The sequence below is a fragment of the Gobius niger genome (genome assembly GCF_951799975.1).
Source record: "Gobius niger genome assembly, chromosome: 8".
NCBI classification, from domain to species: Eukaryota; Metazoa; Chordata; class Actinopteri; order Gobiiformes; family Gobiidae; genus Gobius; species Gobius niger.
Genome location: NC_136859.1, coordinates 15,937,691 through 15,962,998, shown reverse-complemented (window position 1 = coordinate 15,962,998; position 25,308 = coordinate 15,937,691). Strand labels below are relative to the sequence as shown.

The 25,308-nt window shown below is 41.1% G+C and overlaps 2 protein-coding genes across 2 annotated transcripts; one reads left to right on the top strand and one right to left on the bottom strand.

Moving 5' to 3' along the window:
- Positions 1–657: 657 nt before the first annotated feature.
- On the top strand, positions 658–23,573 carry LOC306966026 (uncharacterized protein). Its single transcript, XM_079560660.1, has 32 exons — positions 658–881; positions 5,575–7,049; positions 7,220–7,483; positions 7,560–7,664; positions 7,750–7,868; positions 7,951–8,169; positions 8,263–8,350; positions 8,818–8,970; positions 9,082–9,179; positions 9,285–9,457; positions 9,490–9,648; positions 10,077–10,220; positions 10,309–10,428; positions 10,507–11,265; positions 11,338–11,559; positions 11,684–11,896; positions 11,976–12,197; positions 12,280–12,495; positions 14,130–14,303; positions 14,398–14,628; positions 14,716–14,871; positions 14,950–15,156; positions 15,242–15,418; positions 15,837–16,036; positions 16,199–16,267; positions 16,386–16,430; positions 16,985–17,047; positions 18,007–18,180; positions 21,593–21,712; positions 21,873–21,992; positions 22,057–22,137; positions 22,205–23,573. The coding sequence occupies exons 2-32, from the start codon at positions 5,583–5,585 to the stop codon at positions 22,232–22,234; spliced, it is 6,588 nt and encodes a 2,195-aa protein (XP_079416786.1). The 5' UTR covers positions 658–881; positions 5,575–5,582; the 3' UTR covers positions 22,235–23,573.
- An 87-nt stretch (positions 23,574–23,660) lies between these two features.
- LOC306966927 (casein kinase II subunit beta-like) lies at positions 23,661–25,262 on the bottom strand. Its single transcript, XM_079561781.1, has 7 exons — positions 25,169–25,262; positions 24,843–24,917; positions 24,594–24,696; positions 24,407–24,522; positions 24,260–24,335; positions 23,992–24,181; positions 23,661–23,912 (listed from the first exon to the last, which is right to left on the bottom strand). Exons 2-7 carry the CDS (start codon positions 24,912–24,914, stop codon positions 23,822–23,824), a joined length of 648 nt encoding a protein of 215 aa, XP_079417907.1. The 5' UTR covers positions 24,915–24,917; positions 25,169–25,262; the 3' UTR covers positions 23,661–23,821.
- Between the last annotated feature and the right edge of the window lie 46 nt (positions 25,263–25,308).

Genomic DNA, 25,308 nt, shown 5'->3' with positions numbered 1-25,308 from the left:
AGAGCAATGGTAAATGTTTAACATTGCCAGTGTGAGTGAGCGGTCTATCTCTCCTGGAGTGTGCTCTGATCAAAGTCTAAAGTAAAAATCTGAATCGATTGTTAGCCTCTTACACAGGACATTTGGTTAGTTTGGAAAACCACTGTTAGAAGTTCAGTACCTTGGATATTGGGAGATACCTTGTAGACTGGTAAGAACAATATGTAAATGCTTTTTTTGTACTCGTTACTTCACATGGTCCATGTCATGACAGTGTGCATGTGTTACACTCGGCTGCAAGAGACTAATGAACCCTTTCTCCCTTCACTCACTGTGATCCATGTGTCTCTAATGAGGTCAGGCAGATGGGTGGACCACAAAATCAGGGTTCATAAAAACACCCCATTAGTAGTATGTAGTAGTATGAGATAGTGTTACTTTTATCTGAAACGTGTACAACATTGTTGTTGGTCTTGGACCATATGCCACTGGTTTTGGAAATTTGTTTTTTATGATTTACACCATATGGACTTGGCCTACACTAAGCTTTGGTCTATTTTGAATTAAAGATCAGACCTACATTGCCACCTGTTTATTGGAAGTATCAGAACATCCACTGCTAAAGCTTGACCATGATAAAACGATGATGATGTCAACATTAGGCTGCAGTTTGTTCAGATAGAAGTTGTAATGAGCGGTGAGTCCGCACGCGGTTGTGAGGCGTGTTTGTGGCTCGAGCTGAGCCTGGCGACAGGCTCCGCCCCTTTACCAGCGTCAGACCTTCAGCACAACAAAGCATGTGTCGCCCCGCTACGTTGTAACTCCCCTGAACGCACGGAATACACGCTTTTGCGGATCTTGTGCTTTTCTATTCTTCCGCTTTGATGCAAATCTTAGAATAGGTAAGACGACTTCATTTTTCATTCTCCTCTCGTGCAGGGGATGCGTTTATTTGTTTTGCGGCTCTTTCGGCGCCATTTTCATGCACAGATTGTTTAAATGCCCTGGCACGCTCGCTCACCCAATCCAGCCTCCGGAGGTTTTGCGGTCTATTTGAAAAGTTGTCTCTTATTTGTTGATATGGTTAGAGTACATTTCACTTTTAAGTTGATTACTGAATAATACAAACATCATAATAAAAAAGCGGATTTAGATTTAACAAAAGCCATCTTGCTTAGCATCCTCATCAATCACAAGTTGTCTGCTATTGTATTCTGATTGGTCCAAATAAGCGCTTGGCTTGTGGACAGTGGATAAAGATCCACTATTGTTTTATATAGGCCTACTCTGTTGCAAGGTGGTCTGTAGCCTACCACATGTTTCCTACCACTTTTTATTGTATTTATTTATCCATCATTTTAAATCAAATATAATCATTGACTAAATGCATTGTTCTGATTTGGAGGCAGATGTCTGCCACATTTAGAGATAGAGCTTGAAAATGAACCTACACCAGTGTACTCGGTGTGTTCACAGCCTACTGTTCACTCATCCAGTGAATTGAGGAAGGCCTGCAGAAGCTTCTGATAATCATTGCAATGTGTGTTTATTTTTTTTAATGTGCAGTTCTATATCTCAGTCATTTATTTTTTAAATAGTCTGGATATAATGGATATGCAGAATGTGCTCGGTGTATACTTTGCTTCTCAGTGCCATACTTCTCAGGGAATCTCATCCAATAAGCCTCATCTCTATTGATCTGCTGTATATAGTAAGATAATCTTTATGAGAGCGGCAGATATGACGTAGGGAGGATGAGTTGGAGATGAAGGAGCAGCAGATGTTGTAAACAGTATATTAAAGTAAACAGTAGAGAAACATTGGGGTTAGCCCTTTAGGACCTGGGACATCTAGCTGAATCAGTCACTCAGAGGTGTGGAGGAGATACTGAAGGAGTATGGTTTGCCTCTGTTGCTGCTAAAGTGAGGTCACCAAGGTCCCAAAGGAGCTGGCTGCTGTTAATCCTCTTTTGGGAGTTATGATGCATTCATGCAGTTAGATATCATACTCTATTTGGGAACAAGACTCGGATCCCTGTGCACTTTTGACAATCAACACAGATGTTACACGAGGGAGCCACGAAACAAACAACCCACCCTTTCAGTTTCCCTAATATTAAAGTCAAAGAAGAAAATGATTTACTGGTAGATGGTTGATTTGATATTTATCTTATAGATTTATTTATAGATAAACATTTAGAAAAAAAAGTAATGTCGCTTTTGCTTTTCCTATTCCTTTTCCTGCAAAGTATTTTCTTTTCAGTTTTGCAGTCGCAATATAGTATTACTCCAATTGGCTTTGGGGATATTGCAAATGGGTTTTGAATTGCTTTCAGGCCAACCGCAAAAAATCAATGAAGCTACTTCATTCTTTCCCCATGTCAGTTCATGTTTCAGCACTGGGCTCTCAGACCATCTGCGTATTGATTGGTGCTGATCGAGGCTTGGAATAGTTTTACAAACTCGTCTGCTGACCCACACCCTCTTTGTTTCCTCTGGCATAAATAAGCTTCTTATTTCACACACAGTTGCATTCATATTTGTTTTACTGAAAAGACAATCTATATTGAATAGAATATGATAAGATATTTAGAACCTCATCCCATCAGTTTGTAAAGATGCTGTCATCGTAAGGTTGCTGGGCAGGACTCTGTTTATCCACATGTCAGCGTGCGTGTTGGCATGTGTGTCTGTGTTTATTTAGAGAGGTTAATAGGGCCGAGGACTGATACTGGCCCTGAGTTCATTTCTGTTGATTTTGAGCCAGGTAGGCGGAGCACCCCATGAACCCATGAATCAGCAGCACAGCCTCCTGAAGAGAGCAGCCGATACACAGAAGTGAAGGGATGCACTGTGGTAGACACTGCAGGCAGGTAGATAAAGATAATCTCACTTGGGGCCTGATTAACTCTAAACTCCTTCTAATTCCTTAATCCTACTCTCGGTATCTAGGAACCGTGGTTTCTTTATGTCCTCTTCGTGTTCGACAAGGTTACTCTATTCCAGCTGTCATTTTATTCGACTGGGTTTGAGAAGAGAACAACAGTGAATTGACCCAAAACAAATGTCTCACTTTAGCTGTAACAGAGATGCAGAGATTAAGTGGTGTGGATGACACGGTGCACACGTATGCATGTTTTGTGCAGTGCTCTGTGGACAAAAATAGATATGAGCTGTAAATGCTAACTAATGAGACCATGCATCCTGGGCACACAGAACTATTTTTATCTTGCACCTCCTCCCTGTGTGCCTGCTGCTCATTCAGTCCCCATCACTTCATTTTATATGCTTTGACATCAGCATCACCGCTGTGCAGTCAACAGCATTTTGATCCCAAATCTTTCATTGAAATTTAAGTCTATTTAAAACAAGTCTGTAATATATTCTGGGATGTAGCTTAGCTATAATTCAGTTATTTACTAATGGGCCAGGTTCACCCTGCTCAGCTGGCTGATAGCAGAGATGTTAGATGGGAAACACAAAATGGAGGAGGCAGCAGACACAAGCTCAGCTGGTCCATTAGGAACATGCCTGTTTTCTGACAATCAGGATTGAGATGACAGAGCATTAAACGGCCCAGAGGAGCCCATGGGCACTGATGCATACTGTGTGTAGTGACCTAGGGAACAGACCTATGGGGGGTCTGCGGGGGGAAGGGTACGCTGGATTAGTTATAGAGAGCCGCACAGTTATTGGTCACTGGACACAAACAATGGGAGGGCTAAAGAGGATTTGGTCTGTGAGTGTACCCCTCCTCCCTGCTGTCCTGCACGACATTGGGAAGTATGGAGTGGAGAGGCCATGCTGCACCCTTTGGGATGGCCCTGTACATCTGGAAGATTGGCCTGGCTGTCTGCAGTCTGCTGCCCCTCCCCCAGCCCATGTCAGACAACGAGACTTGAACTACTTATGGAAGGACAAATGCAGCCATATTAGTCACCAATTAAGTCAGCTCTTATTCAGTAGCGAGCTTCCACAATTTTCACATAACGAGAGCTTCACTAAAGTTGTCAAACTGAAGCTGTGCCTGAAACGAGGAGTGAAGTGTGTGTTGGATAATTAAATGGTTTTGTTCAGATTTCATAAACGCTTTGTGACTCATTCATGCATAATACATATTATGTACAATGAAATAATGCTCTGTAGTAGCTGTGCAATCGCGTTATGCCACTTGTGTGTCTTTTATTGCTTCACAAGGGTTTAGATGCCTGAGATGACCTGGAAGTTGGGTACGAGTTTAGCAGTGAAGTATGCTGGGAAATGCTGGTCCGTCAGCGCTAATGGGCGGCTCGGTTGGAGAATACCCTCTTTGTGTGCGTGGACTTTAATGAGTCTCTCATTGACAGTGTGTTGGGTTTGCTGTCATCTGTCATCTGTCATCTGTAGACAGACTGACTATTGTTATTGCAACATGAATGTTTGCATAATGTGGGTTTTTCAAGTTTGGAGACATCAGGACTAGATATATAAATCATTTATTAGACAATTAAAAACGCATTTTCCTCACAAGATGTGTTTTAACATAATACACATCTTTTTGTTAAATCAAATAAAATAAAATTTGTCCTTTGGCTTTTCCAGACAGAATCATAGTGAAAGGGGCGAGGATTGGGTAGACGGGGCAGATTGTTGCAGCCAGGACTCTTATCGGCGGCTTGGTGCCTGAACGGTTAGGGCTCTTGCCTCACAGAGGGTCCAGGGTTCAGTTCCCGGACCATGCGGGTCTTTCTGTGTGGAGTTTGAATATTTCTCTCCCTGTGTCTGGAAATCCATCCACATCTAGAAATGTCAAGCGGCGCTGCACTGTGGTCGCCCTCTGTGGTCGCCCTCTGTGGTCGCCCACTGCTCCTTACGGGTCGCCCCAGCAGCATCAAAGTATAGGTCAAATGCAGTTGACAAATTTCCATGGGCAATAAAGTACACCTTAACTAGGGCTGAACGATATGGACAAAATTTCATATCTCGATGTTTATGCCAGATATCTCGATACGATATAACTATGGGTTCGGTGAAAACCAAGCATTTTTCAGAAAAATAAAAACATAATAAAGAGTGTTTTATTGATGAAAATCTACATAGTTTATATCTTGCTTTTTTTATATTAAAGGAGCTATCCTTGATGTTTTGATTTTCTGTTATTGGAATAAAATTTGTTTTTTGTCCTTTTAGTATATGGTAAAAGCAAAGTCATGCGATTTACCCAATAAAAGGTGACAGGTGATTTACCCAATAAAAGGCTTTTTTGTATTGTATTTATTTTCAACCCTTTCATGATAAGCCTCAAATTAACTCAAAACAAATAAAATACATGTTGCTGTTTATTGCTGCTTTAGAGCAGTGGTTCTCCTTGTTACCTTATTTAGTTGAGACGTGACCCCAACAGGGCACATTTTCCATTCAGAATAAATGAGCATTGATCATAAGTCTGACTATTAAAAATGATCAAAACTATTCATCACGTCAAAGGCCCTTGAACATGCACTCAGTTATATGTCGAGTTCATGCCTCATTCACAAATACTGTGTTACTGCTCTTGTTTGTATTTCCAAGTGTAACTCCCTGACCTTTCTCCATCTCTGTCTGTGCTCTGCTCCAGTGGCTGCCATGACGACAGAGGCGAGTGCGGTGAGCGAGGCGGACACTGAGGGGAAGCAGACCGCCAGCCCCACCGAACCTGAACCGGAGAACAAGCAGTCGCCGGATCCAGAGGAGGGGGAGTCCTCTGCCCCCAAGGCCCAGGAGCAGGCCACTGAACCTGGGCGTGTTGAGGCCGCAACATCCCCTGAGGAGGAGCAGCTGAAACCTCGCACTAGGACCTCAGCCGGCAAAGGCCTCTCCAAACTCTTTTCCAATTTCCTCAAGCGTCGCTCCCAGTGCTCGGAGGTAGAGGACTTTGAGGTTGAGAAAGCCAAGGAGGACAAGGCAGATAAAGAGGAGAAAAGCGAGAAGGTAGAAGAAAAGCAGGCAGAAGTTAAGAGTGAGGAGAAAGAGGCCGATACACAGGAGTCAACAGCAGAGGAAAAGAAGGAAGAGAAGGTAGAGGCAAAAGAAGAGAAAAAGAAAGAGGAGGAGAAGACTGAAAAGAAGGGAAGTAAGAAAAAGAAAAAAGAGGTAAAGAAGAAAGTTGAAGAAAAGACAAAAAAAGAAGATGCAAAAGTAAAAAAAGAAATTGAAAATGTCAAAAAAGATGATGTAAAAGCAAAGGATGAAAATGTCAAAACGGAAGATGCAAAAGATGACAATGTAAAAAAGGTGGATGAAAAAGTTGAAAAAGATGATGAAAAGGTAAAGCAAGAAGAGGAAAAAAAAGAAGCAGAGGAGGAAGCAACTGAAGACAAACCTGAGGAAAAAGTTGAGACAAAGGAGGAAGCAAAAGAAGCAGCGTCGGCTAAAGATGACACCAAGAAGGGAGAAAGTAAGAAGGTGAAAGAAGAGGTGAAAATCGACAAAAAAGAAGCAAAGAAAAAAGAAAAGGAGGAGAAGGAAAAGAAGAAGGAAGAAGAGAAGGCAAAGAAGAAAGAGGAGGAGAAGGCGCGAGAGGCAGAGAAAGCTAAAAAGAGAGAACAGGAGAAGCTCAAGAAGAAGGAAGCGGAGGAGAAGGCAAAAGAGGTGAAAAAGAAAGAGGAGAAAAAGAAAGAAGAGAAAGTAAAGGAGGAGAAAAAGAAAGAGGAGAAAAAGATAGAAGAGAAAGTAAAGGAGGAGAAGAAAGAGGAGGAAACAAACACAAAAGAAGAAGAAAAAACAACAGAGGAGGCTATAATAAAAGATGAGGAGGAGGTAAAAAAGGGTCCTGATGAGACACTAAAAGAATCTGTGAAAAAGGAAGAACCATCAAAGAAAGAGGAGAAGTCGAAGGAAGAAGTTAAAAAGCCGGTCAAGGACGAACAGAACAAACCAAGGAAAGAAGAGGAAAGGGGAAAGAAAAAGGACAAAGGCAAGAAAGGCAAAAAGGACAGCAAAGGGTCTGCTGTTGAACAAGTCAAAGCTCCAATCGCGGATCCAGAACCAGAGCTTAAAACGGAGCCGGATATCGAGCCTGCACCAGACCAGCGCTCCGTCAGCAGTGCAGAGGTGAGACATACTGAACACACCCAGGGTTAACATAAGCCTATTCATTACACCACACAGTCTGTATATCTGTACAGACTGTCTTATTTGCATCAATGCAGTTGATCAATTAAACACGTACGAGCTATAACTCCAATTTCTCTAAATTTCTTTTTTAATTTTTGTAATTTTAGCAAGCTCAAAGGGAAAACAAAGAAGAGCCTGAGGAAAAGAAGGAGGCTGAGGCTGAAGAAGTGACGGAGAACGCAGAAGAGAAAGAATCATCGCCAAAAGAGGAAGGGAAAGAATCAAAGGGAGAGAAAAAGTCAAAAACGGAGGCAAAGAAACCTGCAAAAGACAAGATAACAGAAGACGTGAAAGCCTCCAAGAGCCGACAGAAGACCATGCAGTGCAGAGTCACGTTACTGGATGATGCTCTGTTTGAGTGTGAGCTTGATGTAAGGGGCCTCCAAAATGACATCTTATTATATTATCTATTAAATGTGGGCTAAGGATTCATATGTCTGTTTACAGAAACATGCCAAAGGCCAGGAGCTGTTTTTGAAGGTCTGTGACCACCTCAACCTATTGGAAAAAGATTACTTTGGCCTTGCACATTGGGAGTCTCCAAGCAGCAAGGTAAAGGTTTGTTCCTTGTTTTCCTTAATTTTGTTCAGTTACATTTGTTCTGTGTATAATTTTCTGACCTGTGCATTTACATTAGACTTGGATTGACCCAGCAAAAGAGCTTCGAAAACAGGCCCCTGGTGGCAAGTATGAGTTTACATTCAACGTGAGGTTCTACCCACCAGACCCCGCCCAGCTCTCTGAAGACCTTACTCGGTAAATGTTTCTCATTTATGTTTTCCTGCCTCTTACAGCATTCACACTCTAGATCAGGCTAACTTGTTTTCTCCTTGGCCAGGTACTGCCTCTGTCTTCAGCTGAGGAAAGACATCATGTGTGGGGTCCTTCCCTGCTCCTTTGTTACGCTGTCGTTACTGGGCTCCTACACGGCGCAGTCTGAGCTGGGAGAGTATGACCCAGAGACACATGGGGAAGACTATGTGAAGGACTTGAACCTGGCTCCTGGACAGACCAAAGAGCTGGAGGAGAAGGTGATGGAACTGCACCGCACTTACAGGTGAGTCTTCAGGTCACAGTGTGGAGTTACTCTCACTCTAGGACTTGTGGCGTTTGGATATTAAAGTATTCAATGTAATTCTCTCTATCACAGGTCAATGAGTCCAGCCCAAGCAGACATGTTGTACTTAGAAAATGCCAAGAAACTTGCCATGTATGGAGTGGACCTTCATCAAGCTAAGGTAAACTCTTACTTTTGAATAGTGTTATATTCATGGAATGGCTACGATTATTTTGTTTTTCGGGGAGAAGGAAAGATTTTTCTGACAAGTATTGTGTTTTAGATTTGGGATTTGCATTTTAAAGTCAAGATTCTGTTGACTTTGCACATTTTAAGCATTTTTTTTTGTAAATTTCAGAACATGTTTTTTGTGTTTTGAGGTTTTGCACATAATAATCCTCTTTGAGGACATTTTATTTACAGAGCAATTGCAGTCTTAGTGGCATTTAAAATTGTGATTTTGATCCACTTGCAATTAATTGTGCTGCTCTGGTTTCAACTTATAAATTCCAATCTACATTATCTGTCACTAAATTTGGTAAAAGAATGTCTGCCCCCTGGTGGCTGTGCTGTGTAACCGCATAGACCGTGTTGGGAGTGAATGTGCAGTGAGACAGAATATATTGAACTGCCCTTGTGTTATTTCAGGATCTGGAAGGTGTCGACATCACATTAGGTGTTTGCTCCAGTGGACTTATGGTTTACAAGGACAAACTCAGGATTAATCGATTCCCTTGGCCCAAAGTGCTAAAAATCTCCTACAAACGAAGCAGCTTCTTCATTAAGATCAGAGCTTCAGAGGTACAGTAACCTTTAACTGGAACATTTGTTCAGTACATTTACTGAAATTAAAATATGTTGTTGACACTGTGCCTTTGCTAAATTAACCATTCCTGTGTTGTTTCCTTACAGCAAGAACAATATGAGAGCACCATTGGGTTCAAACTGCCAAACTACAAAGCCTCAAAGAAGCTGTGGAAAGTTTGTGTGGAGCACCATACCTTCTTTAGGTAAAGACCTTTTCTCTTCTGTAACTCTGTATTCTAGTTTATGTAGGATGTTTGGCCAACTGTATTAGCTGTGGGTTGTAACAAATGCCTGCTTTATTTTGTCAGAGTTTCGACAGTGGATCCTCCATCTTCTCGTCGCTTCCTCGTATTGGGGTCCAAGTTTCGCTACAGTGGACGCACTCAAGCTCAGAGCCGTCAGGCCAGCTCAATGATCGATCGCCCAGCTCCTCGCTTTACGCGGTCTGCAAGCAAGAGGCTGTCCCGTACCCTGGATGGAGGTATGTGTGATGTATTGATGCACACTACTGACATTTAGAGAAAGCTCCCATTATGTACTTGTCACCTTTTGCTGTTATAGCTGGAGAGTATGCTCTCCAGAAGCAGTTTTGTTCATCATTCAGGTGTGAGGCTGATGATTGGTCGGACTTTCTGCTGTCCACCAAAGTCCAGTCTTCGCCTAAACTCGCAGGTACATACAGCGTTGTGGAGATGCATTAACAAACCCAGCCAAACCTTTTATCACTCACTGCTGCGATCGGTCTTGCAAAAGTTGTGCCTAATCTTCTTGTCCTGTGGACTGAGTACACACCAGGCATTGTTACAACATTGTGCTTGCAGTAAATAACATTGAACCTGCTCTTACTGCTGATTGCAATATTGTTGCGAGTGCAGACCTGCTTTTGTCTTTTCATGTCTGGCCAAGAGGCCAGTGAAAGCTTTCTTGTTGCTTTTATATCTGTTTTACTTTTGTGAGTTTTACCGCAAAATCAAATGGCTTTTTCTTTGAGTGTTGCTCTAACGTTCACTGGACTGGAATGGTCTGCTAAAACGCTCTTTGGTCTTCCCCATTTCAGTCAGCATCAATGCATAATGTTTCATAACGTGGTCTGTCTACAGTCCTAGAGGAGAGCGGTCAGACTGACCTCACAGTCAACAGTCCATGGCCTCAGCTGGAACAGGTGAAGGACGAGTGGTCTGCTTTGCTTCTGCGCCACCCTCCTTTCCCTCTCATATCATCCTGTGGTTTGGTTAAAGAGCCAGGTATTTTTCTACAAAGCCAACAATAATGTTGTTTTACTTAAATTCTATCATTATTTTATGACTTGTTTTCCTTTCCTAAATGTTTAAGTTGAACTGAACTTGGCAAAAATGAGCTCTATAGAAAGGCTGTTTCAGCCTTTGCCAAAGCAGACAGATGACTGGTTCTTGTACTTTGACCAAAGTACCCCATTCAAAGGGGGCAGTATATGTAAGTGACATACAGCATTTTAGAACATTGCCCGCAGTGCATGTTTTACCTTCAACTATACAACTATGCTTCTTCTAGACCAGTTCCAGCAGAAAGAAAAGCTGTCTGCTGAAGAGACCACTGAGGAAATAATTGAGATGAGGCAAGAAACTATCACTATGTTAGATACGCTGAAGGAAGTAGGTGTGTTGCAAAGGCGCCTGAGAGAAGTGAAAGATTTAGAGGAAAGACTCCAACAAGTGGGCGAGCTGGAGGAGAAGCTCCAGGAGGTCATTGAGGAGGAACTAGGAAAGGAAGAGGTGGATAGGCTTCGGCGAGAAGAGCAATACTTAGAGACCCAAATAAGAACCATTACAAGAACAATGGAGACTAAAGAGGGGGAAGTGGATGATTTGGAAGATGAAATAAAGAGGGTGTTTCTAAAAGGTCTGCTGTCTGAAGAAGAGGAGGCCAGGCTGACGCAGAGTCTGAGCGAGGCTACAGATAAGAGTGTGGTTATAGGAAGTTTAAGAGATAGACTTGGTCAGATAGAACAGGAATGGAAAGAAGATCTGGAGAAGGAGCTTGGTCCTACGGATGTTTCTGCCACCACTGTTGTAACGTACAATGTGGAGAGGAGGACTGAGAAAAGGGTAACAATTGTAGACAAAATGGAGACAGTGGAGATGAAGGACTTACCGATGGAGGAAGTTCAGACCATATCTACACTGAGCAAGACAGAGGTGTTTGAGGAGAGAGCTAGCCAGTCTTTGACACCAAGGCTTGGAATTCGAATAGAAGATAAAGACGTGTGGTTTAAACTTTTTGACCGCCTTCCCCGGGACGCTTACACACCAGGTACAGTATGGCGTCGTCGCTCAACTAACTGAAGTTGATCATTTCACTTTCAACATTGTTTTCTGCCATCAGTGTTACCGTCTTTGATCAGTGTGCGTGTGGATGGGGAGTACGTGTCCTCAAAGACCACTGTTTTGGAGAAGGTGGAAGTTTTAGTTGAAGAGGGGAAAACTGAAGACGAGGAGAGGGTTGTGCTGAAACCACTACCTCTACCTCTGTCCCCTTTACTGAGAGTTGATGACTGGTTTGTCCTGTTCGATGTTGCTCCTAGATTAGTCCCTATAAAACAACCAGGTATTCACATATTTTCTGCCGCTGCTTCGCTGAAACAACATTCGCTTTGCTGTGATGCATTTGTATTTTGCGTATTTGAGGAGGCATTGTTCTAAAGCATGGCGTGGATGTTTTCTTACTCTAGCCACTGCTTTGGGGCATGTTTTGGAAGTCCAGACTGAAGAGAAAGAGCTTTTCTCTGAGACACCAAAAGTTAAGGTGATTCAGGAAGTTGTGTTGGTTGAAAGGAGAGAAATTAAAGTTCAAAATGAAGACCTCGCAATGTCATGGCCCTTGAAGAAAACAGAAGATGACTGGTTTGTGCTTTTTGATCCGTCTCCAAAAATGATACGACCAGGTACTACATTCTTTCCTCATAAAATGTTCTCCCATGATTTCAAAAACTTTCTTCTAATCACATCATTTATCATTAATAGTAACCACAGTAGAACAGCGTGGCTTTGGCAAAGAGGTTATCTTATCCGAGACATTGATGTCCACGAAGAAGGTTGTAGTTGAAGAGGTTAGAATAGTGAAAGAGGAGTTCTCCAGGATTGCCAGAACTGAACAAAGAGCTTCCCTGCCAGTCACACGGAGAGAGGATAACTGGTTTATTTTGTTTAACCCCCCCACTAAAGCATCTCCACACGTGCCGCTAGGTATTATTTTGTACAGTTTACCCATTCTTTGCACTATTCTCTGTTCATATGCTGTTGGTTCTCATCCGGCTTTGTTTCTCAGTGGGGGCCGTGACTCCACAAGGTCAGGCCTATTCTGAAGAGGCAATTGCATTCACACGGATAGCAAAGGTTTCAGTAAAAGAAATCACTGTGGAGAAAAGGATCATTGCCATTCCAGTCAAAAGAGGGGGGATTTCTGAGACTTTCAGAGGGATTGAAGATGATTGGTTTGTCCTATTCTCTGCTGAAGCGAAAGAAACTGCCGATAAACCTTCAGGTACAAACTTCCTGTACAGTTGACATGCATATGGCATACGCAGTACTGTGCACATGTTTTAGGTTGGGCTGAAATGACTAAACAATGATTCACCAACTCGTGGACTATTGAAATAATAGAATGATGATTATCTGGAATATAAACAGATTCTGCAATATGGCATGCACTGAAAGAGCTTTTATCACTCAAACAGAGCAGGAATTCAGGAGGACTTCAGAATGAGACCAATTTGAACTGTCTGATCTTGGTTATAAAGAGCAAAGTGTTCCTTTTGTATCTTTTGGAGAGTAACAGCCTAAAATAACTATGCCGTCTATATACCTTTTTTTTTCTATTAACTTCACTGACAAAATTATTGTAAAATGTTGGTTATAGAAAATTAATTGGAATGGCAGTTGGTGAATGTATTGTTTAAGTACTGGCATTAAAGGATGTTTTTAGGGCATTTCTGTAGTGCCTAAATTACCGTATATCCTACCTAAAACTTAGTTGTCTATAAGAATAAGCTCATCAAGTTATACTGAAACTGTAAATTTTTACCCTGAAGAGTATGAAGTTGAAACCCATGTTTTATGTGAAGTTTATGCCAAGAGACCTTATTTTTAACAGGTTTCCTCACAACCTTTTCTATATTTAGCTCTAGTTAGTTAGTCTGATTATTGCATTTAAATTTTTTCAGTTTACATTTTAACATCTAGATTCAGTTCTCTGTGCAAATGTTATACATACAGTATGTAGGAGCATAGACATTAGAAGGAACATTGGAATATGAAGTCATATAAGAACCGTATGCAACGACACAGTTTTCAAGTTTTGTACATAAGAGGCCATGGAGACTATTGGAGGATATTTTGTTGTTTGCAGCAGATCTTTTACTCCTTAAATTGCTGTCCTTTGGATTTACTAATTGTAGTCTGCCCTAGTAAGCATTAATATGGGACCAGTGCTTCTTGCCTACTTGTACCCATGCAATAATGCACCTTTCTTTAAAGGAATAGGCCACCGTTTTTAAATTCTGAGATATGTTCTTACCTTAGCTTAGGCGAGTTGATATGTAGCTGTCTGGTCTTTATGTGCGCGCTCAATCACGTAAACAGAGCACAGGCGGCTCTACTCCTTTATGGCTCCAAATGCGAGTGAAGTTGGAAGCAATCAAGCTCTTCCACGTTTTCCCTATTTAAATACATGAGCCTTTACACGAGTGGATTTTCTACACCATGCAATATAGTTCCCCTTTTTATCCGCTTAGAACATCGACATGTTTAATTTTGTGTGACTATACTTGGATCATCTATGCGTCGAAGCTAAGGTAAGAACATATTTCAGTATTTAAAAACGGTGGCCTGTTCCCTTTAAATCTTTGAAAAAGGTCTTAGATAGATCATAGATTGTTCTTTCAGTAACACAGAAGGTTTGTTTACTTGTTTTACTAGTTTCTTCCCAGGTGTGGGGTTACTAAGAAATGAGTAAAGCAGCTAAACTAACTTTCTGTCTTACTAAAAGAACAATCTATAATAATGCACTTGTTTGTTTTAGCCCTAAAACATTTTCACAGTGCTGCGTCCATGTCACACTTCTTTTTCAGTCCATATTTAACTTTAATATGTGTAACATGAAATTTTCAGTTTCACAAGTGTGGCCTGCCAGTCAAATCTTTCCAAAACCTGAGCCTACAATTGAAATCAAAGTGATAGAGAAGAAAAGTGATGCTGTGCAGAAAATACAAAGGCCTTCAGAGCCTCTGCCACAGAAAGATGATGATTGGTTTGTACTGTTTGAGGCCAGGTCGAAATTAATCCTCGCAACAGGTATAAATGGCAATATATATATATATTTACATTACAACCTACATTCTGCTTTACATAAGTGTTACTAAATTTGTCTAATCTATATGGATGTTAGGGCCATCTGTTAAATGCCTGCCAGATATAAGCAGAACTTCGGATGTTGAAGTGAAAACCACTGAGACCAGAACACAGAGGTTGATAATTAGTGTGGACAAAAGGCAAGATGAAACACATCTCTATGAAAGAAGACCTCGCCCAATCGCTGCTAAGTTTGAAAGGGGGATCGCAGACGATTGGTTTGTCCTTTTTGACCTCATTCCTTACACGCTTGTTGCCAAGCCTAAAGGTATTGCTCGATTTCTCAAAGTTGATTTTAAAACTCGGCCATGTTGTTCATACTTCATTACAACTCCAACCATTTCTTTTGTGTTAGTTGCCGTCAGAGAGGTCGCAGCAGTTGTGTCAAAACCCAGAATCATTTATGAGGTTGTTAAGCCAGCATTGTCAGTAATAAGGAGAAAACCTTCTGAACCAAGAAAGATCAATGATGAATGGTTTGTCCTACTAGATGTTTCGCCAAAAAGAAAAGGTAGATTATAACAAAAATGGCACTTTGGTGAATTGCTGTGCGGAACTGTTGACTCGAGTTTTGTGTATTTTTGGTTAGAAGCTGTGGCTAAACCTGTTCGCCTTTCTTCTGAAGTAAAATCTGTCAAAATGATTGCACCTGTCGTGCAAAGAGCACAGCAGACATCGACTCTGACAGACATGAGACAGCAGTGGTCATTGGTGGAGCGGAAAAGGCCACCTGCTGAAGGGAGAAAGGTGGATGATGATTGGTACATTCTCCTTGCCAAGGTCACAAAAGCACCAGGTATAGCTACGTTCTCACATGGTAGCAATGACAGTTTCTTGCTGAGTGGTGCTTTTTCTAATAAATACCAATGTATTTGCAATAGTACCTACCCCTGTACGTGTCCGGTTTTCCAAAGAAAGCAAAATCCTGACTAAAACTAAGGTCATCATTTCTGAGACGAGGCCGCGGTACGAAAAGCAGCTCCAAAAGGAAAGACGTCCTTCCCCTTCTAGAAGCGATGATTGGTTTGTTCTGTTTGAACGTGGACTCAAGAAGTCAGGTATCTTGATTACTAACGATTTTGTGACCGTGCTTTTAATACACCGAGCTTTGAGACTTGAGTGGAAAACCGTCTAACATGATGCCATGGAGTGACAAATAACATAACTTTCTTGCCGCTGCTGTTGCCTACTACATCTAACATCTTACACGAGTGCTCTTTAAACCCACAGTTTACGTACTTTGTAAACACTTCACAATTCTTTTGGCTTTTTGCAGTGTATTTGCTTTATTGCTTTTGACCTGTGACGCAGTGCTCTCTCGCACAGTGTCCCTCTGCATCCATCTGAGGTACAGTATCGGCCGCCCACTCCTTAAGGTTGTTCTGTGAGCTTACTCTGGTTTTTAATGCATGTGCAGGCCTTGTAGACTTCACCCACAGTTTAAAAAGTTTAAATGTTATTTTTTCTTGTGCCTAGTGGTGATCCCTCAACGCAGTGCCCGTCCCGTCAGCGCCCCCGTGTTCTCGCAGGCCGCCCTGGCTGAAGCAGGGATCCCCATGGCACCTCTGGACCAGCCCCAGACCTCTACTCCCATCAAGGGCAGCTGGCAGGACGAGCGACGGCTGGAGGTGACCGTGGAGGCAGACGAGATCACTAAAATGGAGACGGAGGTCAAGGTATGCACGTATTACACATTCATGAGCTCTGAGCCACTTTCACAGGTTCTTCGGCGCCACTTGTGCAGTTACAGCATTTAATTACAGTTCATTAGCGCTGTAATCGATTATACCCCTGTTGTCCAACTGAGAATTTGAACTGTGTGTGTCTTGCTGCTGTAGCAAGCAGTTTGGAGGGACCGTAGAGAAGTAAAGTCAGCCTTGATAACCAGCGTCAATGGGGACTTGAAGGTTAGTCTCCGAGTGTGGCCCCATGCATGGCTCCAAAGACTATGGCTTTGCTCTGTCACAATGTCAAAGCCAACAGCACACAGAGGATGCTAATGTTGTCCCTCTCCCTCCGCGGTAGCACGACCGAGACGTCGCGAACGTGGAGGTGGTGCGGTTAAGAAAGGTCAGATGCTCAGAGATGTGTTGCAGCTTTTGCCTCGCGGACATTGTTCCACTTCCATTTTCAGTATTTAAGTATAGGTCAAATATGTCATTTTGCCCTGTCTATGTGCTTCCACACAGCTAAATCTTTAATGACACCACATCTGCAGCATTATTTGTAAGACATTTTATTAGAGAGCATCCATTATGAGAATAATAGGTCAGATATAACAAATAAAAAAACAAAGCAGTATGTTTTTCCTCATTGCTTGCTGTTGTTAAAAACCTGGATTGCACAAGCATGAACATGTTGCTCTCTCTGGGCATGATAGTGTGTGTTTTCTCTAGTTTAAGTCATTATTTATTTTTGTGATATAAAGTATGTCGGCTAGTTCATCAGTGGCTCATTTGCTTCAGTAAATCAGTGTAGTCACTCTTTGCATGTCCTTCATCTTAACAGTTGATCTATTATTAACATTGTAGACTTGTTTATAGCTTGCATGTATAAGGTTTGGCACTTTGACACTGCAGAAATTGAACCAAACCCACCCGTTTTGTTCTTTTCATTTTTCACAGAAAAGGGCTAAGAGAATTGAGGGTGACTCAATTTATATCAGACATAGCATTTTAATGTTGGAGGTTTGTATCTCTTATGGAAATGTCTGTTTGTAGCTTTTTCACATTTTAATTTTTTGCTTTTGTGCTCATCAGCTGCTCTTTAATATCACGCTTTGCATGTTGCATGATTTGGCTTTGTTTTTAACATGATTGTTGTGTCTCAGGAGAGTCCTGTGCAATTATAGCTGGAACACTGCTTTAGTCTCACTTTACTCGAGGGAGTAGGGTCTACTGTGATAATGATGGGATTTATGTTGACATTGGTAAAATTGTTGGAGTGAGAGTTTCAATGGAACGATATGAAATGGCGTTGTATTAGATAGAAACCTTTTTAATGATCACCAGCATTCTCCTGTCTGCGCTCTTGCTTCTTATATTCTTATATCAATGCACTTTTATCCGAATGAAAGAAAAGTTGCAATTCAGTCTTTCAAGGAGCTATTATCAAGTTGCTCTTCAGCACAAATTGTGTCTAAACTTGTATGCATTTCTATATATCATATAATAGCTTTCATTCTGTATTGCACAGCTATTTGCTCCAGAGCAACTTGGCTCTATATGATGCTGATGCTTTTTTTTGCTTTTGTTTTGTTTTGTGAAATTAATCTTTTACATGGCAAAGGCTTTGTCCATCTCTGCAATCATCACCAGCTCTTTGATTTACAGCTCATGCTTAAATGACATATACATTCAATATTAATCTGTTTATGAGTTCACTCATAACTAATGTCATTGTTTCAATTATTCTGGATGAAGATCACCAGAGCTGTTCTAAGTCCTCACTCGCCTATAAGTGATTTAATGAGTCTCCAATAACATGCTTCTGCTTCAAACCCCTGAAGAGTCATTTTGCCACTAGAACTAATAATACATTTTCATCTTCTGTTCCATTTGTCCCATTCATCTTGTCCAACCCCTGTCACCACTATAATCCCTCCACACTCCTTCCTCTGCCCACTGCCTCATGTGCACTGTGGTAGGACTTTGACAAACCTAATGAGGACCTGCTCAAGCACCACGCCAGCATCAGTGAACTCAAGAGGAACTTTATGGAGGCAGTCCCCGAGTCGCGGCCCAGCGAGTGGGACAAGCGCCTGTCCACTCACTCCCCATTCCGTACTCTCGGGGTTAACGGCCAGCCCGGCGCCGATGGGGTAAGATTCTCACCTGCCCTTTCACAAAATCAAAACTGCAAAGTGAAAAGGTTTATCAAGGCGAGACACTGCAGGTCAATAGCAAATACATTTAGATCAATCTGAAACTTTCACTGTAGATTAGAGATTTAAAAAAAAAAAATTCAAATAGAAATAAATTTATGTGCAAAATGGCCTAATTATGTTTTAATATATAGTGTATAGTCTAATGCTTCCTTGTTTTTCTGGGTTTAAAGCTCAATACATTAGGTCAAGTTTGTAAGTGCTGTGTGTAATGTTGCCACATTGTGAGAAAAATGCATATTGAGAAAATGACCCATTATAAATCCCATATAAATCTGCAGACAAACCTACTTTGTAATTAAGATGATTTTCAGGTGAAAGTTCACATGTTAAGAGAGCAAGAGTTATGCCTGCAGTGTCTCACTTAGTCGCGCTACAGCTTAGTACATCCTCGGTACATTTTAGGGATTTAATTTTTTACATATGTCTAGGGCTGCACGATTTTGGTAGAAATATCTACCAGTAATTGATAAATAAATAAATATAAGCACGACCAGGAGCATTAATAACAGAATTCTGAACTGCTAAAGTGATGCAAGAATCACAAGTGTTTCAGAACACTTTGTAATGGACGTCTAAAAACTACAGGGTTAAATATTATACGTAATGAGACCTCAGCGAGACAGGATGTTATGTTCTCTGGACAATACATTACTTAAATACCTGCAGCTTTGATTTGATTGCAATAAATTGTGCAGCCCTAGTATCGGCAGGAAGCTTGCCAAATCTATCATATCTATTATTTAATTGCAATTGTATATGGGCTTAAAACTATAGACTTTTAAGACATTGATAAAAAGTGTGTGCATGTACAAAGCATAATGTCCTGATATGCAATGCATGCTGAATGCCTTTGGACCCCTTTAACAATGCTGAACTTACTGTAGTCAGGTGGGCGGGGCATCAGGCTGACTCGCAGTCATTCATTGAGCGTGATGCATCTGACTCCTGTTGACACTGCATGACTGAAAGACTGGACCAGACTGAACCTGCTGCATGACTCTTAGTGATGGTGCATGTTCAAACCCAGAGCAAACAAAGACCATGCCTTTTCTTTTACATTTCTGCTCCTCCTCCTCTAACCTTTCCATGTTTCTGTTCATACTGCATTTCCTCCTATGATTAACAGAGACAAGGCCTCATTCACAGCTAATATGTCCCACTGCTATTGTACCTACCACACAAAGCTGTAGATGAATTGTGTGCATATGTTTTTTGATACTTTTTTCCTTACAAACTTTAAGCAACTTTCTAAGAATCTACGATTTTGCACACATCACGTGGCATGATATGTATTAACCAAGAAAATGACTGCTTCAAAGAAGCTTGAACAGAGCTGTCTGCTTGTTGTTCTATGACACATCAAAGTCTAAAAGCAAAAACAACCTGTGGATGAATTTCTGTCTTTTTACGACAAAACGGTAATACTTCATGGGAAGGACTGCATGTTAAAATGCATGTCTCAAAAACCCCTTTCCATGCTTTGTACAGGAAGTCAAGTTATTTAGCTCCTACCCAGGCCTTTTCTGTAGAAACCAGTTGATGTTAGTAAGTGTTAGCTTGTTCACTATCGGCCTTTTCGTCCCTGTCATCTCTCTCCCCCGCCTCAGTTTGTCACGCGCCTCCCTCGCGGCCCCCTGCTCAACTTCTACTCCAAGCGCAGCTGAGGGCCCGTCCCAACAGCCCCTCGTGGAGACCCCACTCAGGTGTGAGCCGCGGACCCTCACCTTGTCTTCAACCCATCTACCACTTGCTTCTTCTCCTTCTTCTGCCCATCTTCTGCCTGTAGCATCCTCATCGCCACTCATCCTCTGCTCACCTTCAGAAGCAGCCTTTTACCTGAATTGACTTTCACTAAGTTTTCCTCTGCTTTTTCACTATTTATTTATATATTTTTATCCCACCACAAAAGACTCTGTAGGACTGGATATTTATACCTTGTTTACAGGACTTGAAACCCAAACTTTGACTGGTCTAAAGATTTATTTATTTAATTTTACATTTGTAATCTCACTTAGATTAGATTTTTACACTCTAGAAGCAGTTGTAATCTTCCAAGAAAACTAACATTTCACTGGTGAAAGTGTAGTCTTATGTGTCTCTAACTGTTGCATTTACAATGTTGATACATGTGATAGTGTGGTAACTTGCGGTATCAAGTCTCATAACAACTTAGGGCAGCTTTTACTATAATTGTATATTCCTTTGTACTTTAGTACTTTAATATTGAAAATATTCCTGTTGCATGACAATCAGTGACCAAAGAATAAAAGACATTCCAAATACAGAAGATTGATGCTTACAGCTGCTTTTGTTTTATCCATTTTGGGTCATTGTCATCTGTCAAAAATGTCAGTTGTCATTACATTTTGATCCCTTCATTATTTTTATGTTAAATCTGTTACACTTAGACAGTGTAAACATTATATATGTAAATCAGAGGTGTGAATCCTTATTTTAGGCAAAGTATGAACATATTACAAATTAAATGTATTGTTTGCATTGTTACTATGTTATGTCTTTTAGAGTGTTTGCGATAGCCCTCAGTGCAGTGATTTTAGGACAAACACTACACTGGAAGAAACCAGGAGCAGTTTGAGCATTTCGGGGGCGTCCAGTCCCACAGTAAGCCACAAGAGTGAGCCTGACAGGCTGCAGGACTCCGCAGAGCTGTGTGATCAAGATGTGGTTATAGTTTATGAGACGTCTCTGGTGCCCGTTGTGGAAGTGGAAATGGCCCAGCTGCCTAGCCCCCTTCTCGAGTTCCCCTGTAAAGATTTTGGTGCAGCACAATTGAAGGAAGATCTGGAGCAACAAGAGTCGCAACCTGGAGAGGCAGATTGCTCTGGAACAGTTGTCGGCTCGTCTCCCGTCTCCTATTTCAGGAGTGTTGGTCCCAAGGTCATGCGCTGCTACCAGGTAGCCTTCTGTCTCTTGAGTGACTCTCTGCTTGGCCCTTCATTAATAATTGACACCTCTCTGAACACACCTTTGCAGCAGCTCTTTCAATGCCCAACCACAGTAAACGTGCTTTGGATAGTACTGGTAGTACCTTTGATGTCCATTTGTTGGGATGCTGCACAGATGTGTGCACTTGGTGATGGTCTTCTCTTTTTGACACATGAACATGAACTTAATTCCTCTCCTATTCTTAATCACTGATTGCTTGACGACAACTGGTCTAATTCCCTGTCCACTTTGATGAAAGTCTTTCATTTTCTGTAAATATATATGAACTTTTTTGGTGAAAGGGTGATATTGACCAGAGGGGAGTGGCTTGCATGGTGTGAACTATTTGCTGAGAGGTTTGTTAAACGGCCACTCAATTGGGCTTTGCTCCCATCCACAGCCCCCTCTGGTGCAGACGCAGACAGTTACCATCACAGCTGAATCCTCCTTATCCAGTGGCATCTCCACCAGAGAGGTCCCTATCGTCCAAACTCACCCCGTCACCTATGAGGCTTCAAAGGTAGGGGCTCCAGCACCTGCTCAGCCCAGATCTGTATCAGAAGCACTGGCAACATGGTTCTGTAATGCAGGTCTGGGATGATTAGGCCTGGGGCTCCACAGTTGCCAGGTAAAGGAGGACACATCATCTTGAAAATAACGTTGAGTTATGTCTTTTATAGATTACGGTGGACGGCACAGACGAAGAAAAAGATGGTTCGTCTGAGTCTACCTCCAAAACCGTAACATCAGAAACGACCAGCGGCACCACAGTCACTACCACCACCACTCACATCTCCAAGGTACGTGGACTAATCACTGCGATTCTACGTATTTGTCTTTGCGCTAACTTTACAACTCCTGTAGGTCGTAAAGAGTGGTTCATCTGAGACTCGTGTTGAAAAAAGAATTGTCATAACTGCAGACTCCGACGTTGAACAAGACAAGGTAATTAACTAATGTTTTACATGTTTGCAATGATATATGGAGTAAATGTGATCATCATGTTTTACAGGGGAAGGGATCTGGAGCATCTGCGCTGTAACTTCGAAACATTTTATTTCTCATTTTCGTCCTATCAGCCTAATTTTCATCAGTTTATCCCACATATCTCCCACTCACACACATATCAAAAATATCAAAAGCCTCCCAGAATTATTGTTGTAGACGAGCTGTAGATTTTTGTTTCAGTACTTTTATATTAGAAGACATTTTATCAGTTTACTTTTTCAGCAGCATGTCCAGTTTTGTGATGTCATTTTTTGCTTTTACATATTTTATGTAGTTGTTTTTACAGGCTTTTTAAACAGTTTTCTTTGTAGTTTTGACCACTTTATCTGAATTTCCTTCGTTAAACAAAACATTTAAGGGATTTTTGTTTACATGTTGAATCATTTTGGAAATACATTTTAAGTGACATACCTCACATCCAAATGTGAACATATTCTGTGCCCATATTTGGGCTTTGTTCCAGCTCAGGTACAAACGCAGATATAATTACTTTCTTCCCTCAGCCAAGAACCAGTAGCTTACTCATTATTGTAAAGTTTAAATTAAACAAATTGTTCTATTTTGAAATAATTCTCTATTTTATAGAATTGATGCTTTTATAGTGTTTGTACAAATTAAGGTTTTTAAGTTATACATTTCCTCATGAATTGTGGGTTACTGTTGCGTTGTGTAAGTATAATTTGGGATCTTTTTTTTTTCTTCTTTTTTTAAGGTTGTCATGCTTGATTTGAATTAGTTGTTTGCTCTTGTGATTCTTCATGCATATCCTGCCCTCGACTTAACGTACAGTATCTGATAATGTTTCCTTGTTCTTAATGTTGGCAGAAATACATTTATCATGATTGGTCTTTGTAACTCAGGTTTTGTAACAAGACCTTCACACGATTGAAGAATGAGTATGTATGCTCATCCTGGCTTTAAATGTGCATTTTTACTGACAACGTGCACATTCAAAGTCAAGGAAGATTTTTAGAGTGTTTGTGTGTGTGTGTGCGTGGCTTTTCCCTAGAAACACATTGTATACAGCCATTTGTAAAGCAAGAGCTGTCTGTGCTACTTAATGTACTGCGTTTTTCTGATGTAAGCCCGTTTCAAGGCATTTGTCACTGGACACACCATGTTTTACACGTTTCAATCTGAATCAACCAACTTTGTAAAGCCTTGTATCACCATCTACGTAGATCACGTGTCACTTGCTGTAGAAGATTATGCAAAATACAAAATATCAATCCTTTGTAATAGCATGTTTGTTAGAGAACTTTTTAACCCCAGATAAGCCATTGGTATTGTAGCTACTCGAATACTGATCAGTAGTTTCCACTTGAAAATGTTTTTAGACTATGAAAAAAATATTGCTGTGATTTACCCTGTCTTTTTATGAAGAAAAATAAAATGTGCATTTTGCATTTATCCATGTGAATTTAATAACTTTCATTTATTTCCAAGGTCGTCCAAAATCATGAGTGGTGATTTTTGACTACATGATCTTCAAAAAAATGCTGCGGCATTAATTTATTGGGCCACAGATCTTCAACACAGATAAACTATACAATTTATTATATTACAGTATAATTCTTTGTTTCAACAGCAGTAAACACGTGGGTAAAGACAATACTGACACCTAGCGGTTGCTTTTGACTGGGCTCTTAAAACTTGAGGCAGCCTGAAGTTGAAGTTGATACGCCATTGGGTGAATTTTAAAACCATATAGCCTGAAGAAGAAAAAAAGCATGACATTACAGTATTAACACACATTATAAATACATATTATGGTTGGTAATCCAAACACACCTTGGCACAAACTGATTGGCCGGTCGCTTTGGACGATACTCTGGGTGTACCATATACAGCATGTGTGGGAACCCGGTGCCAAAGTAGGCCCCGTCTGTGTGGTGGTGTTTGGAGGACTTGGGTGTGTACACGTCCATGCACTTTGGACAGTAAAGTTTCACCATTGCTTCTCCAGGAATGTCTGACAATCCTGGAATAGAACAGAAAATCTCTCTAACCTAGAAAGCTCGCATTACTATTGGGGGATTAAAAAGTAAATCACACATACCGATGGGTAGCATAGTTTGATTTTCACAATAAACTCTTGGGCAATGTCCAAAATCACCCTGTTGATACTTTTCCAGCTGTTGAAGAAGGGATTGGGACAGTGAAATAAATATCAATTCATTCTGTTATTGCCTTTTTCACCATTTACCATTTGTGCAATGCCTCGGTTTGTGAGGATGTACCGCGCGTGTATGAGACCATAGAGCATTTCTGCTGCTTGCTCTATTAAGTCACTCTGGTTAGGGTTGTCCTCAAGCTCCTCGTCTGTAAGATGCAAATAAGAAAACAGTTTCTTGATGATGATACACTACCACAGCTTATACTTTAAATCTCACCTGGTTCCAAGTCTAGGATCATGTCGAGAGCCTGTCGATAGTGTGGCACCTGTTCATTCAAACCTGTGAGGTTAAACTTGTCCTGAATGTAGTCTTCATCAACCTAACATACGAATAATACAAAATTATGTTAATGCAGGACAATCAATGTTGTATGAATAAACAAAATGAGATAGACATAACTTGTTTACACGAGGATATTGTATCTTATGTTGACGTTTTGATGAAAATAGAAGAGATAGAATTTACCTCACAGAAGAACTCGTTTCCCCTCAGACCACAGAACCAGGAGATCCAGGACACCTCCTCTGAGCTGCTCATCCTGATGGTGAATAAAAACGTTAAAGAATAAACTCAGGGATTAATGTCGTCTATTCCCCGAGCCTTCACATTTTCCGCATCGGTGAACTGGCTTAGCAGGTCTGGTAAGCTTTTGGAGCTAAGGTGTTAGCCGAGTGCTAAAGTTAACACGTAGTTACTCAAGTCAAAAGTGAAATTTATCGTTTAGCTACTTCCTAGGCATAAATACAAACAAACCAAAATGCGTGTTAGTAAATGACAGCAACATTATATCACCTTGAATATGTAAATCAGGTCATATATGAACTTCAACCCACTCAACTAGGTAAGTTTAGCTTCGCTTCCTTCAACGAGCAGCAGTGATTCTGGTCACTTCCGGTTGTTTCAAAATAATAGTCGTCAGTTTTACTTAGTT

What these genes read in the sequence shown, in the direction of transcription:
- LOC306966026 (XM_079560660.1), top strand. Translation starts at nt 5,583, where the DNA reads ATGACGACAGAGGCGAGTGCGGTGAGCGAGGCGGACACTGAGGGGAAG. An exon ending in CTCTCTGAAGACCTTACTCG is followed by an intron (nt 7,869 to 7,950) that starts GTAAATGTTTCT and finishes CTCCTTGGCCAG; the next exon opens with GTACTGCCTCTGTCTTCAGC. An exon ending in GCGTCAATGGGGACTTGAAG is followed by an intron (nt 16,268 to 16,385) that starts GTTAGTCTCCGA and finishes CCTCCGCGGTAG; the next exon opens with CACGACCGAGACGTCGCGAA.
- LOC306966927 (XM_079561781.1), bottom strand. Translation starts at nt 24,914, where the DNA reads ATGAGCAGCTCAGAGGAGGTGTCCTGGATCTCCTGGTTCTGTGGTCTG. An exon ending in GAAACGAGTTCTTCTGTGAG is followed by an intron (nt 24,697 to 24,842) that starts GTAAATTCTATC and finishes TTCGTATGTTAG; the next exon opens with GTTGATGAAGACTACATTCA. An exon ending in ACCGAGGCATTGCACAAATG is followed by an intron (nt 24,336 to 24,406) that starts GTAAATGGTGAA and finishes CTTCTTCAACAG; the next exon opens with CTGGAAAAGTATCAACAGGG.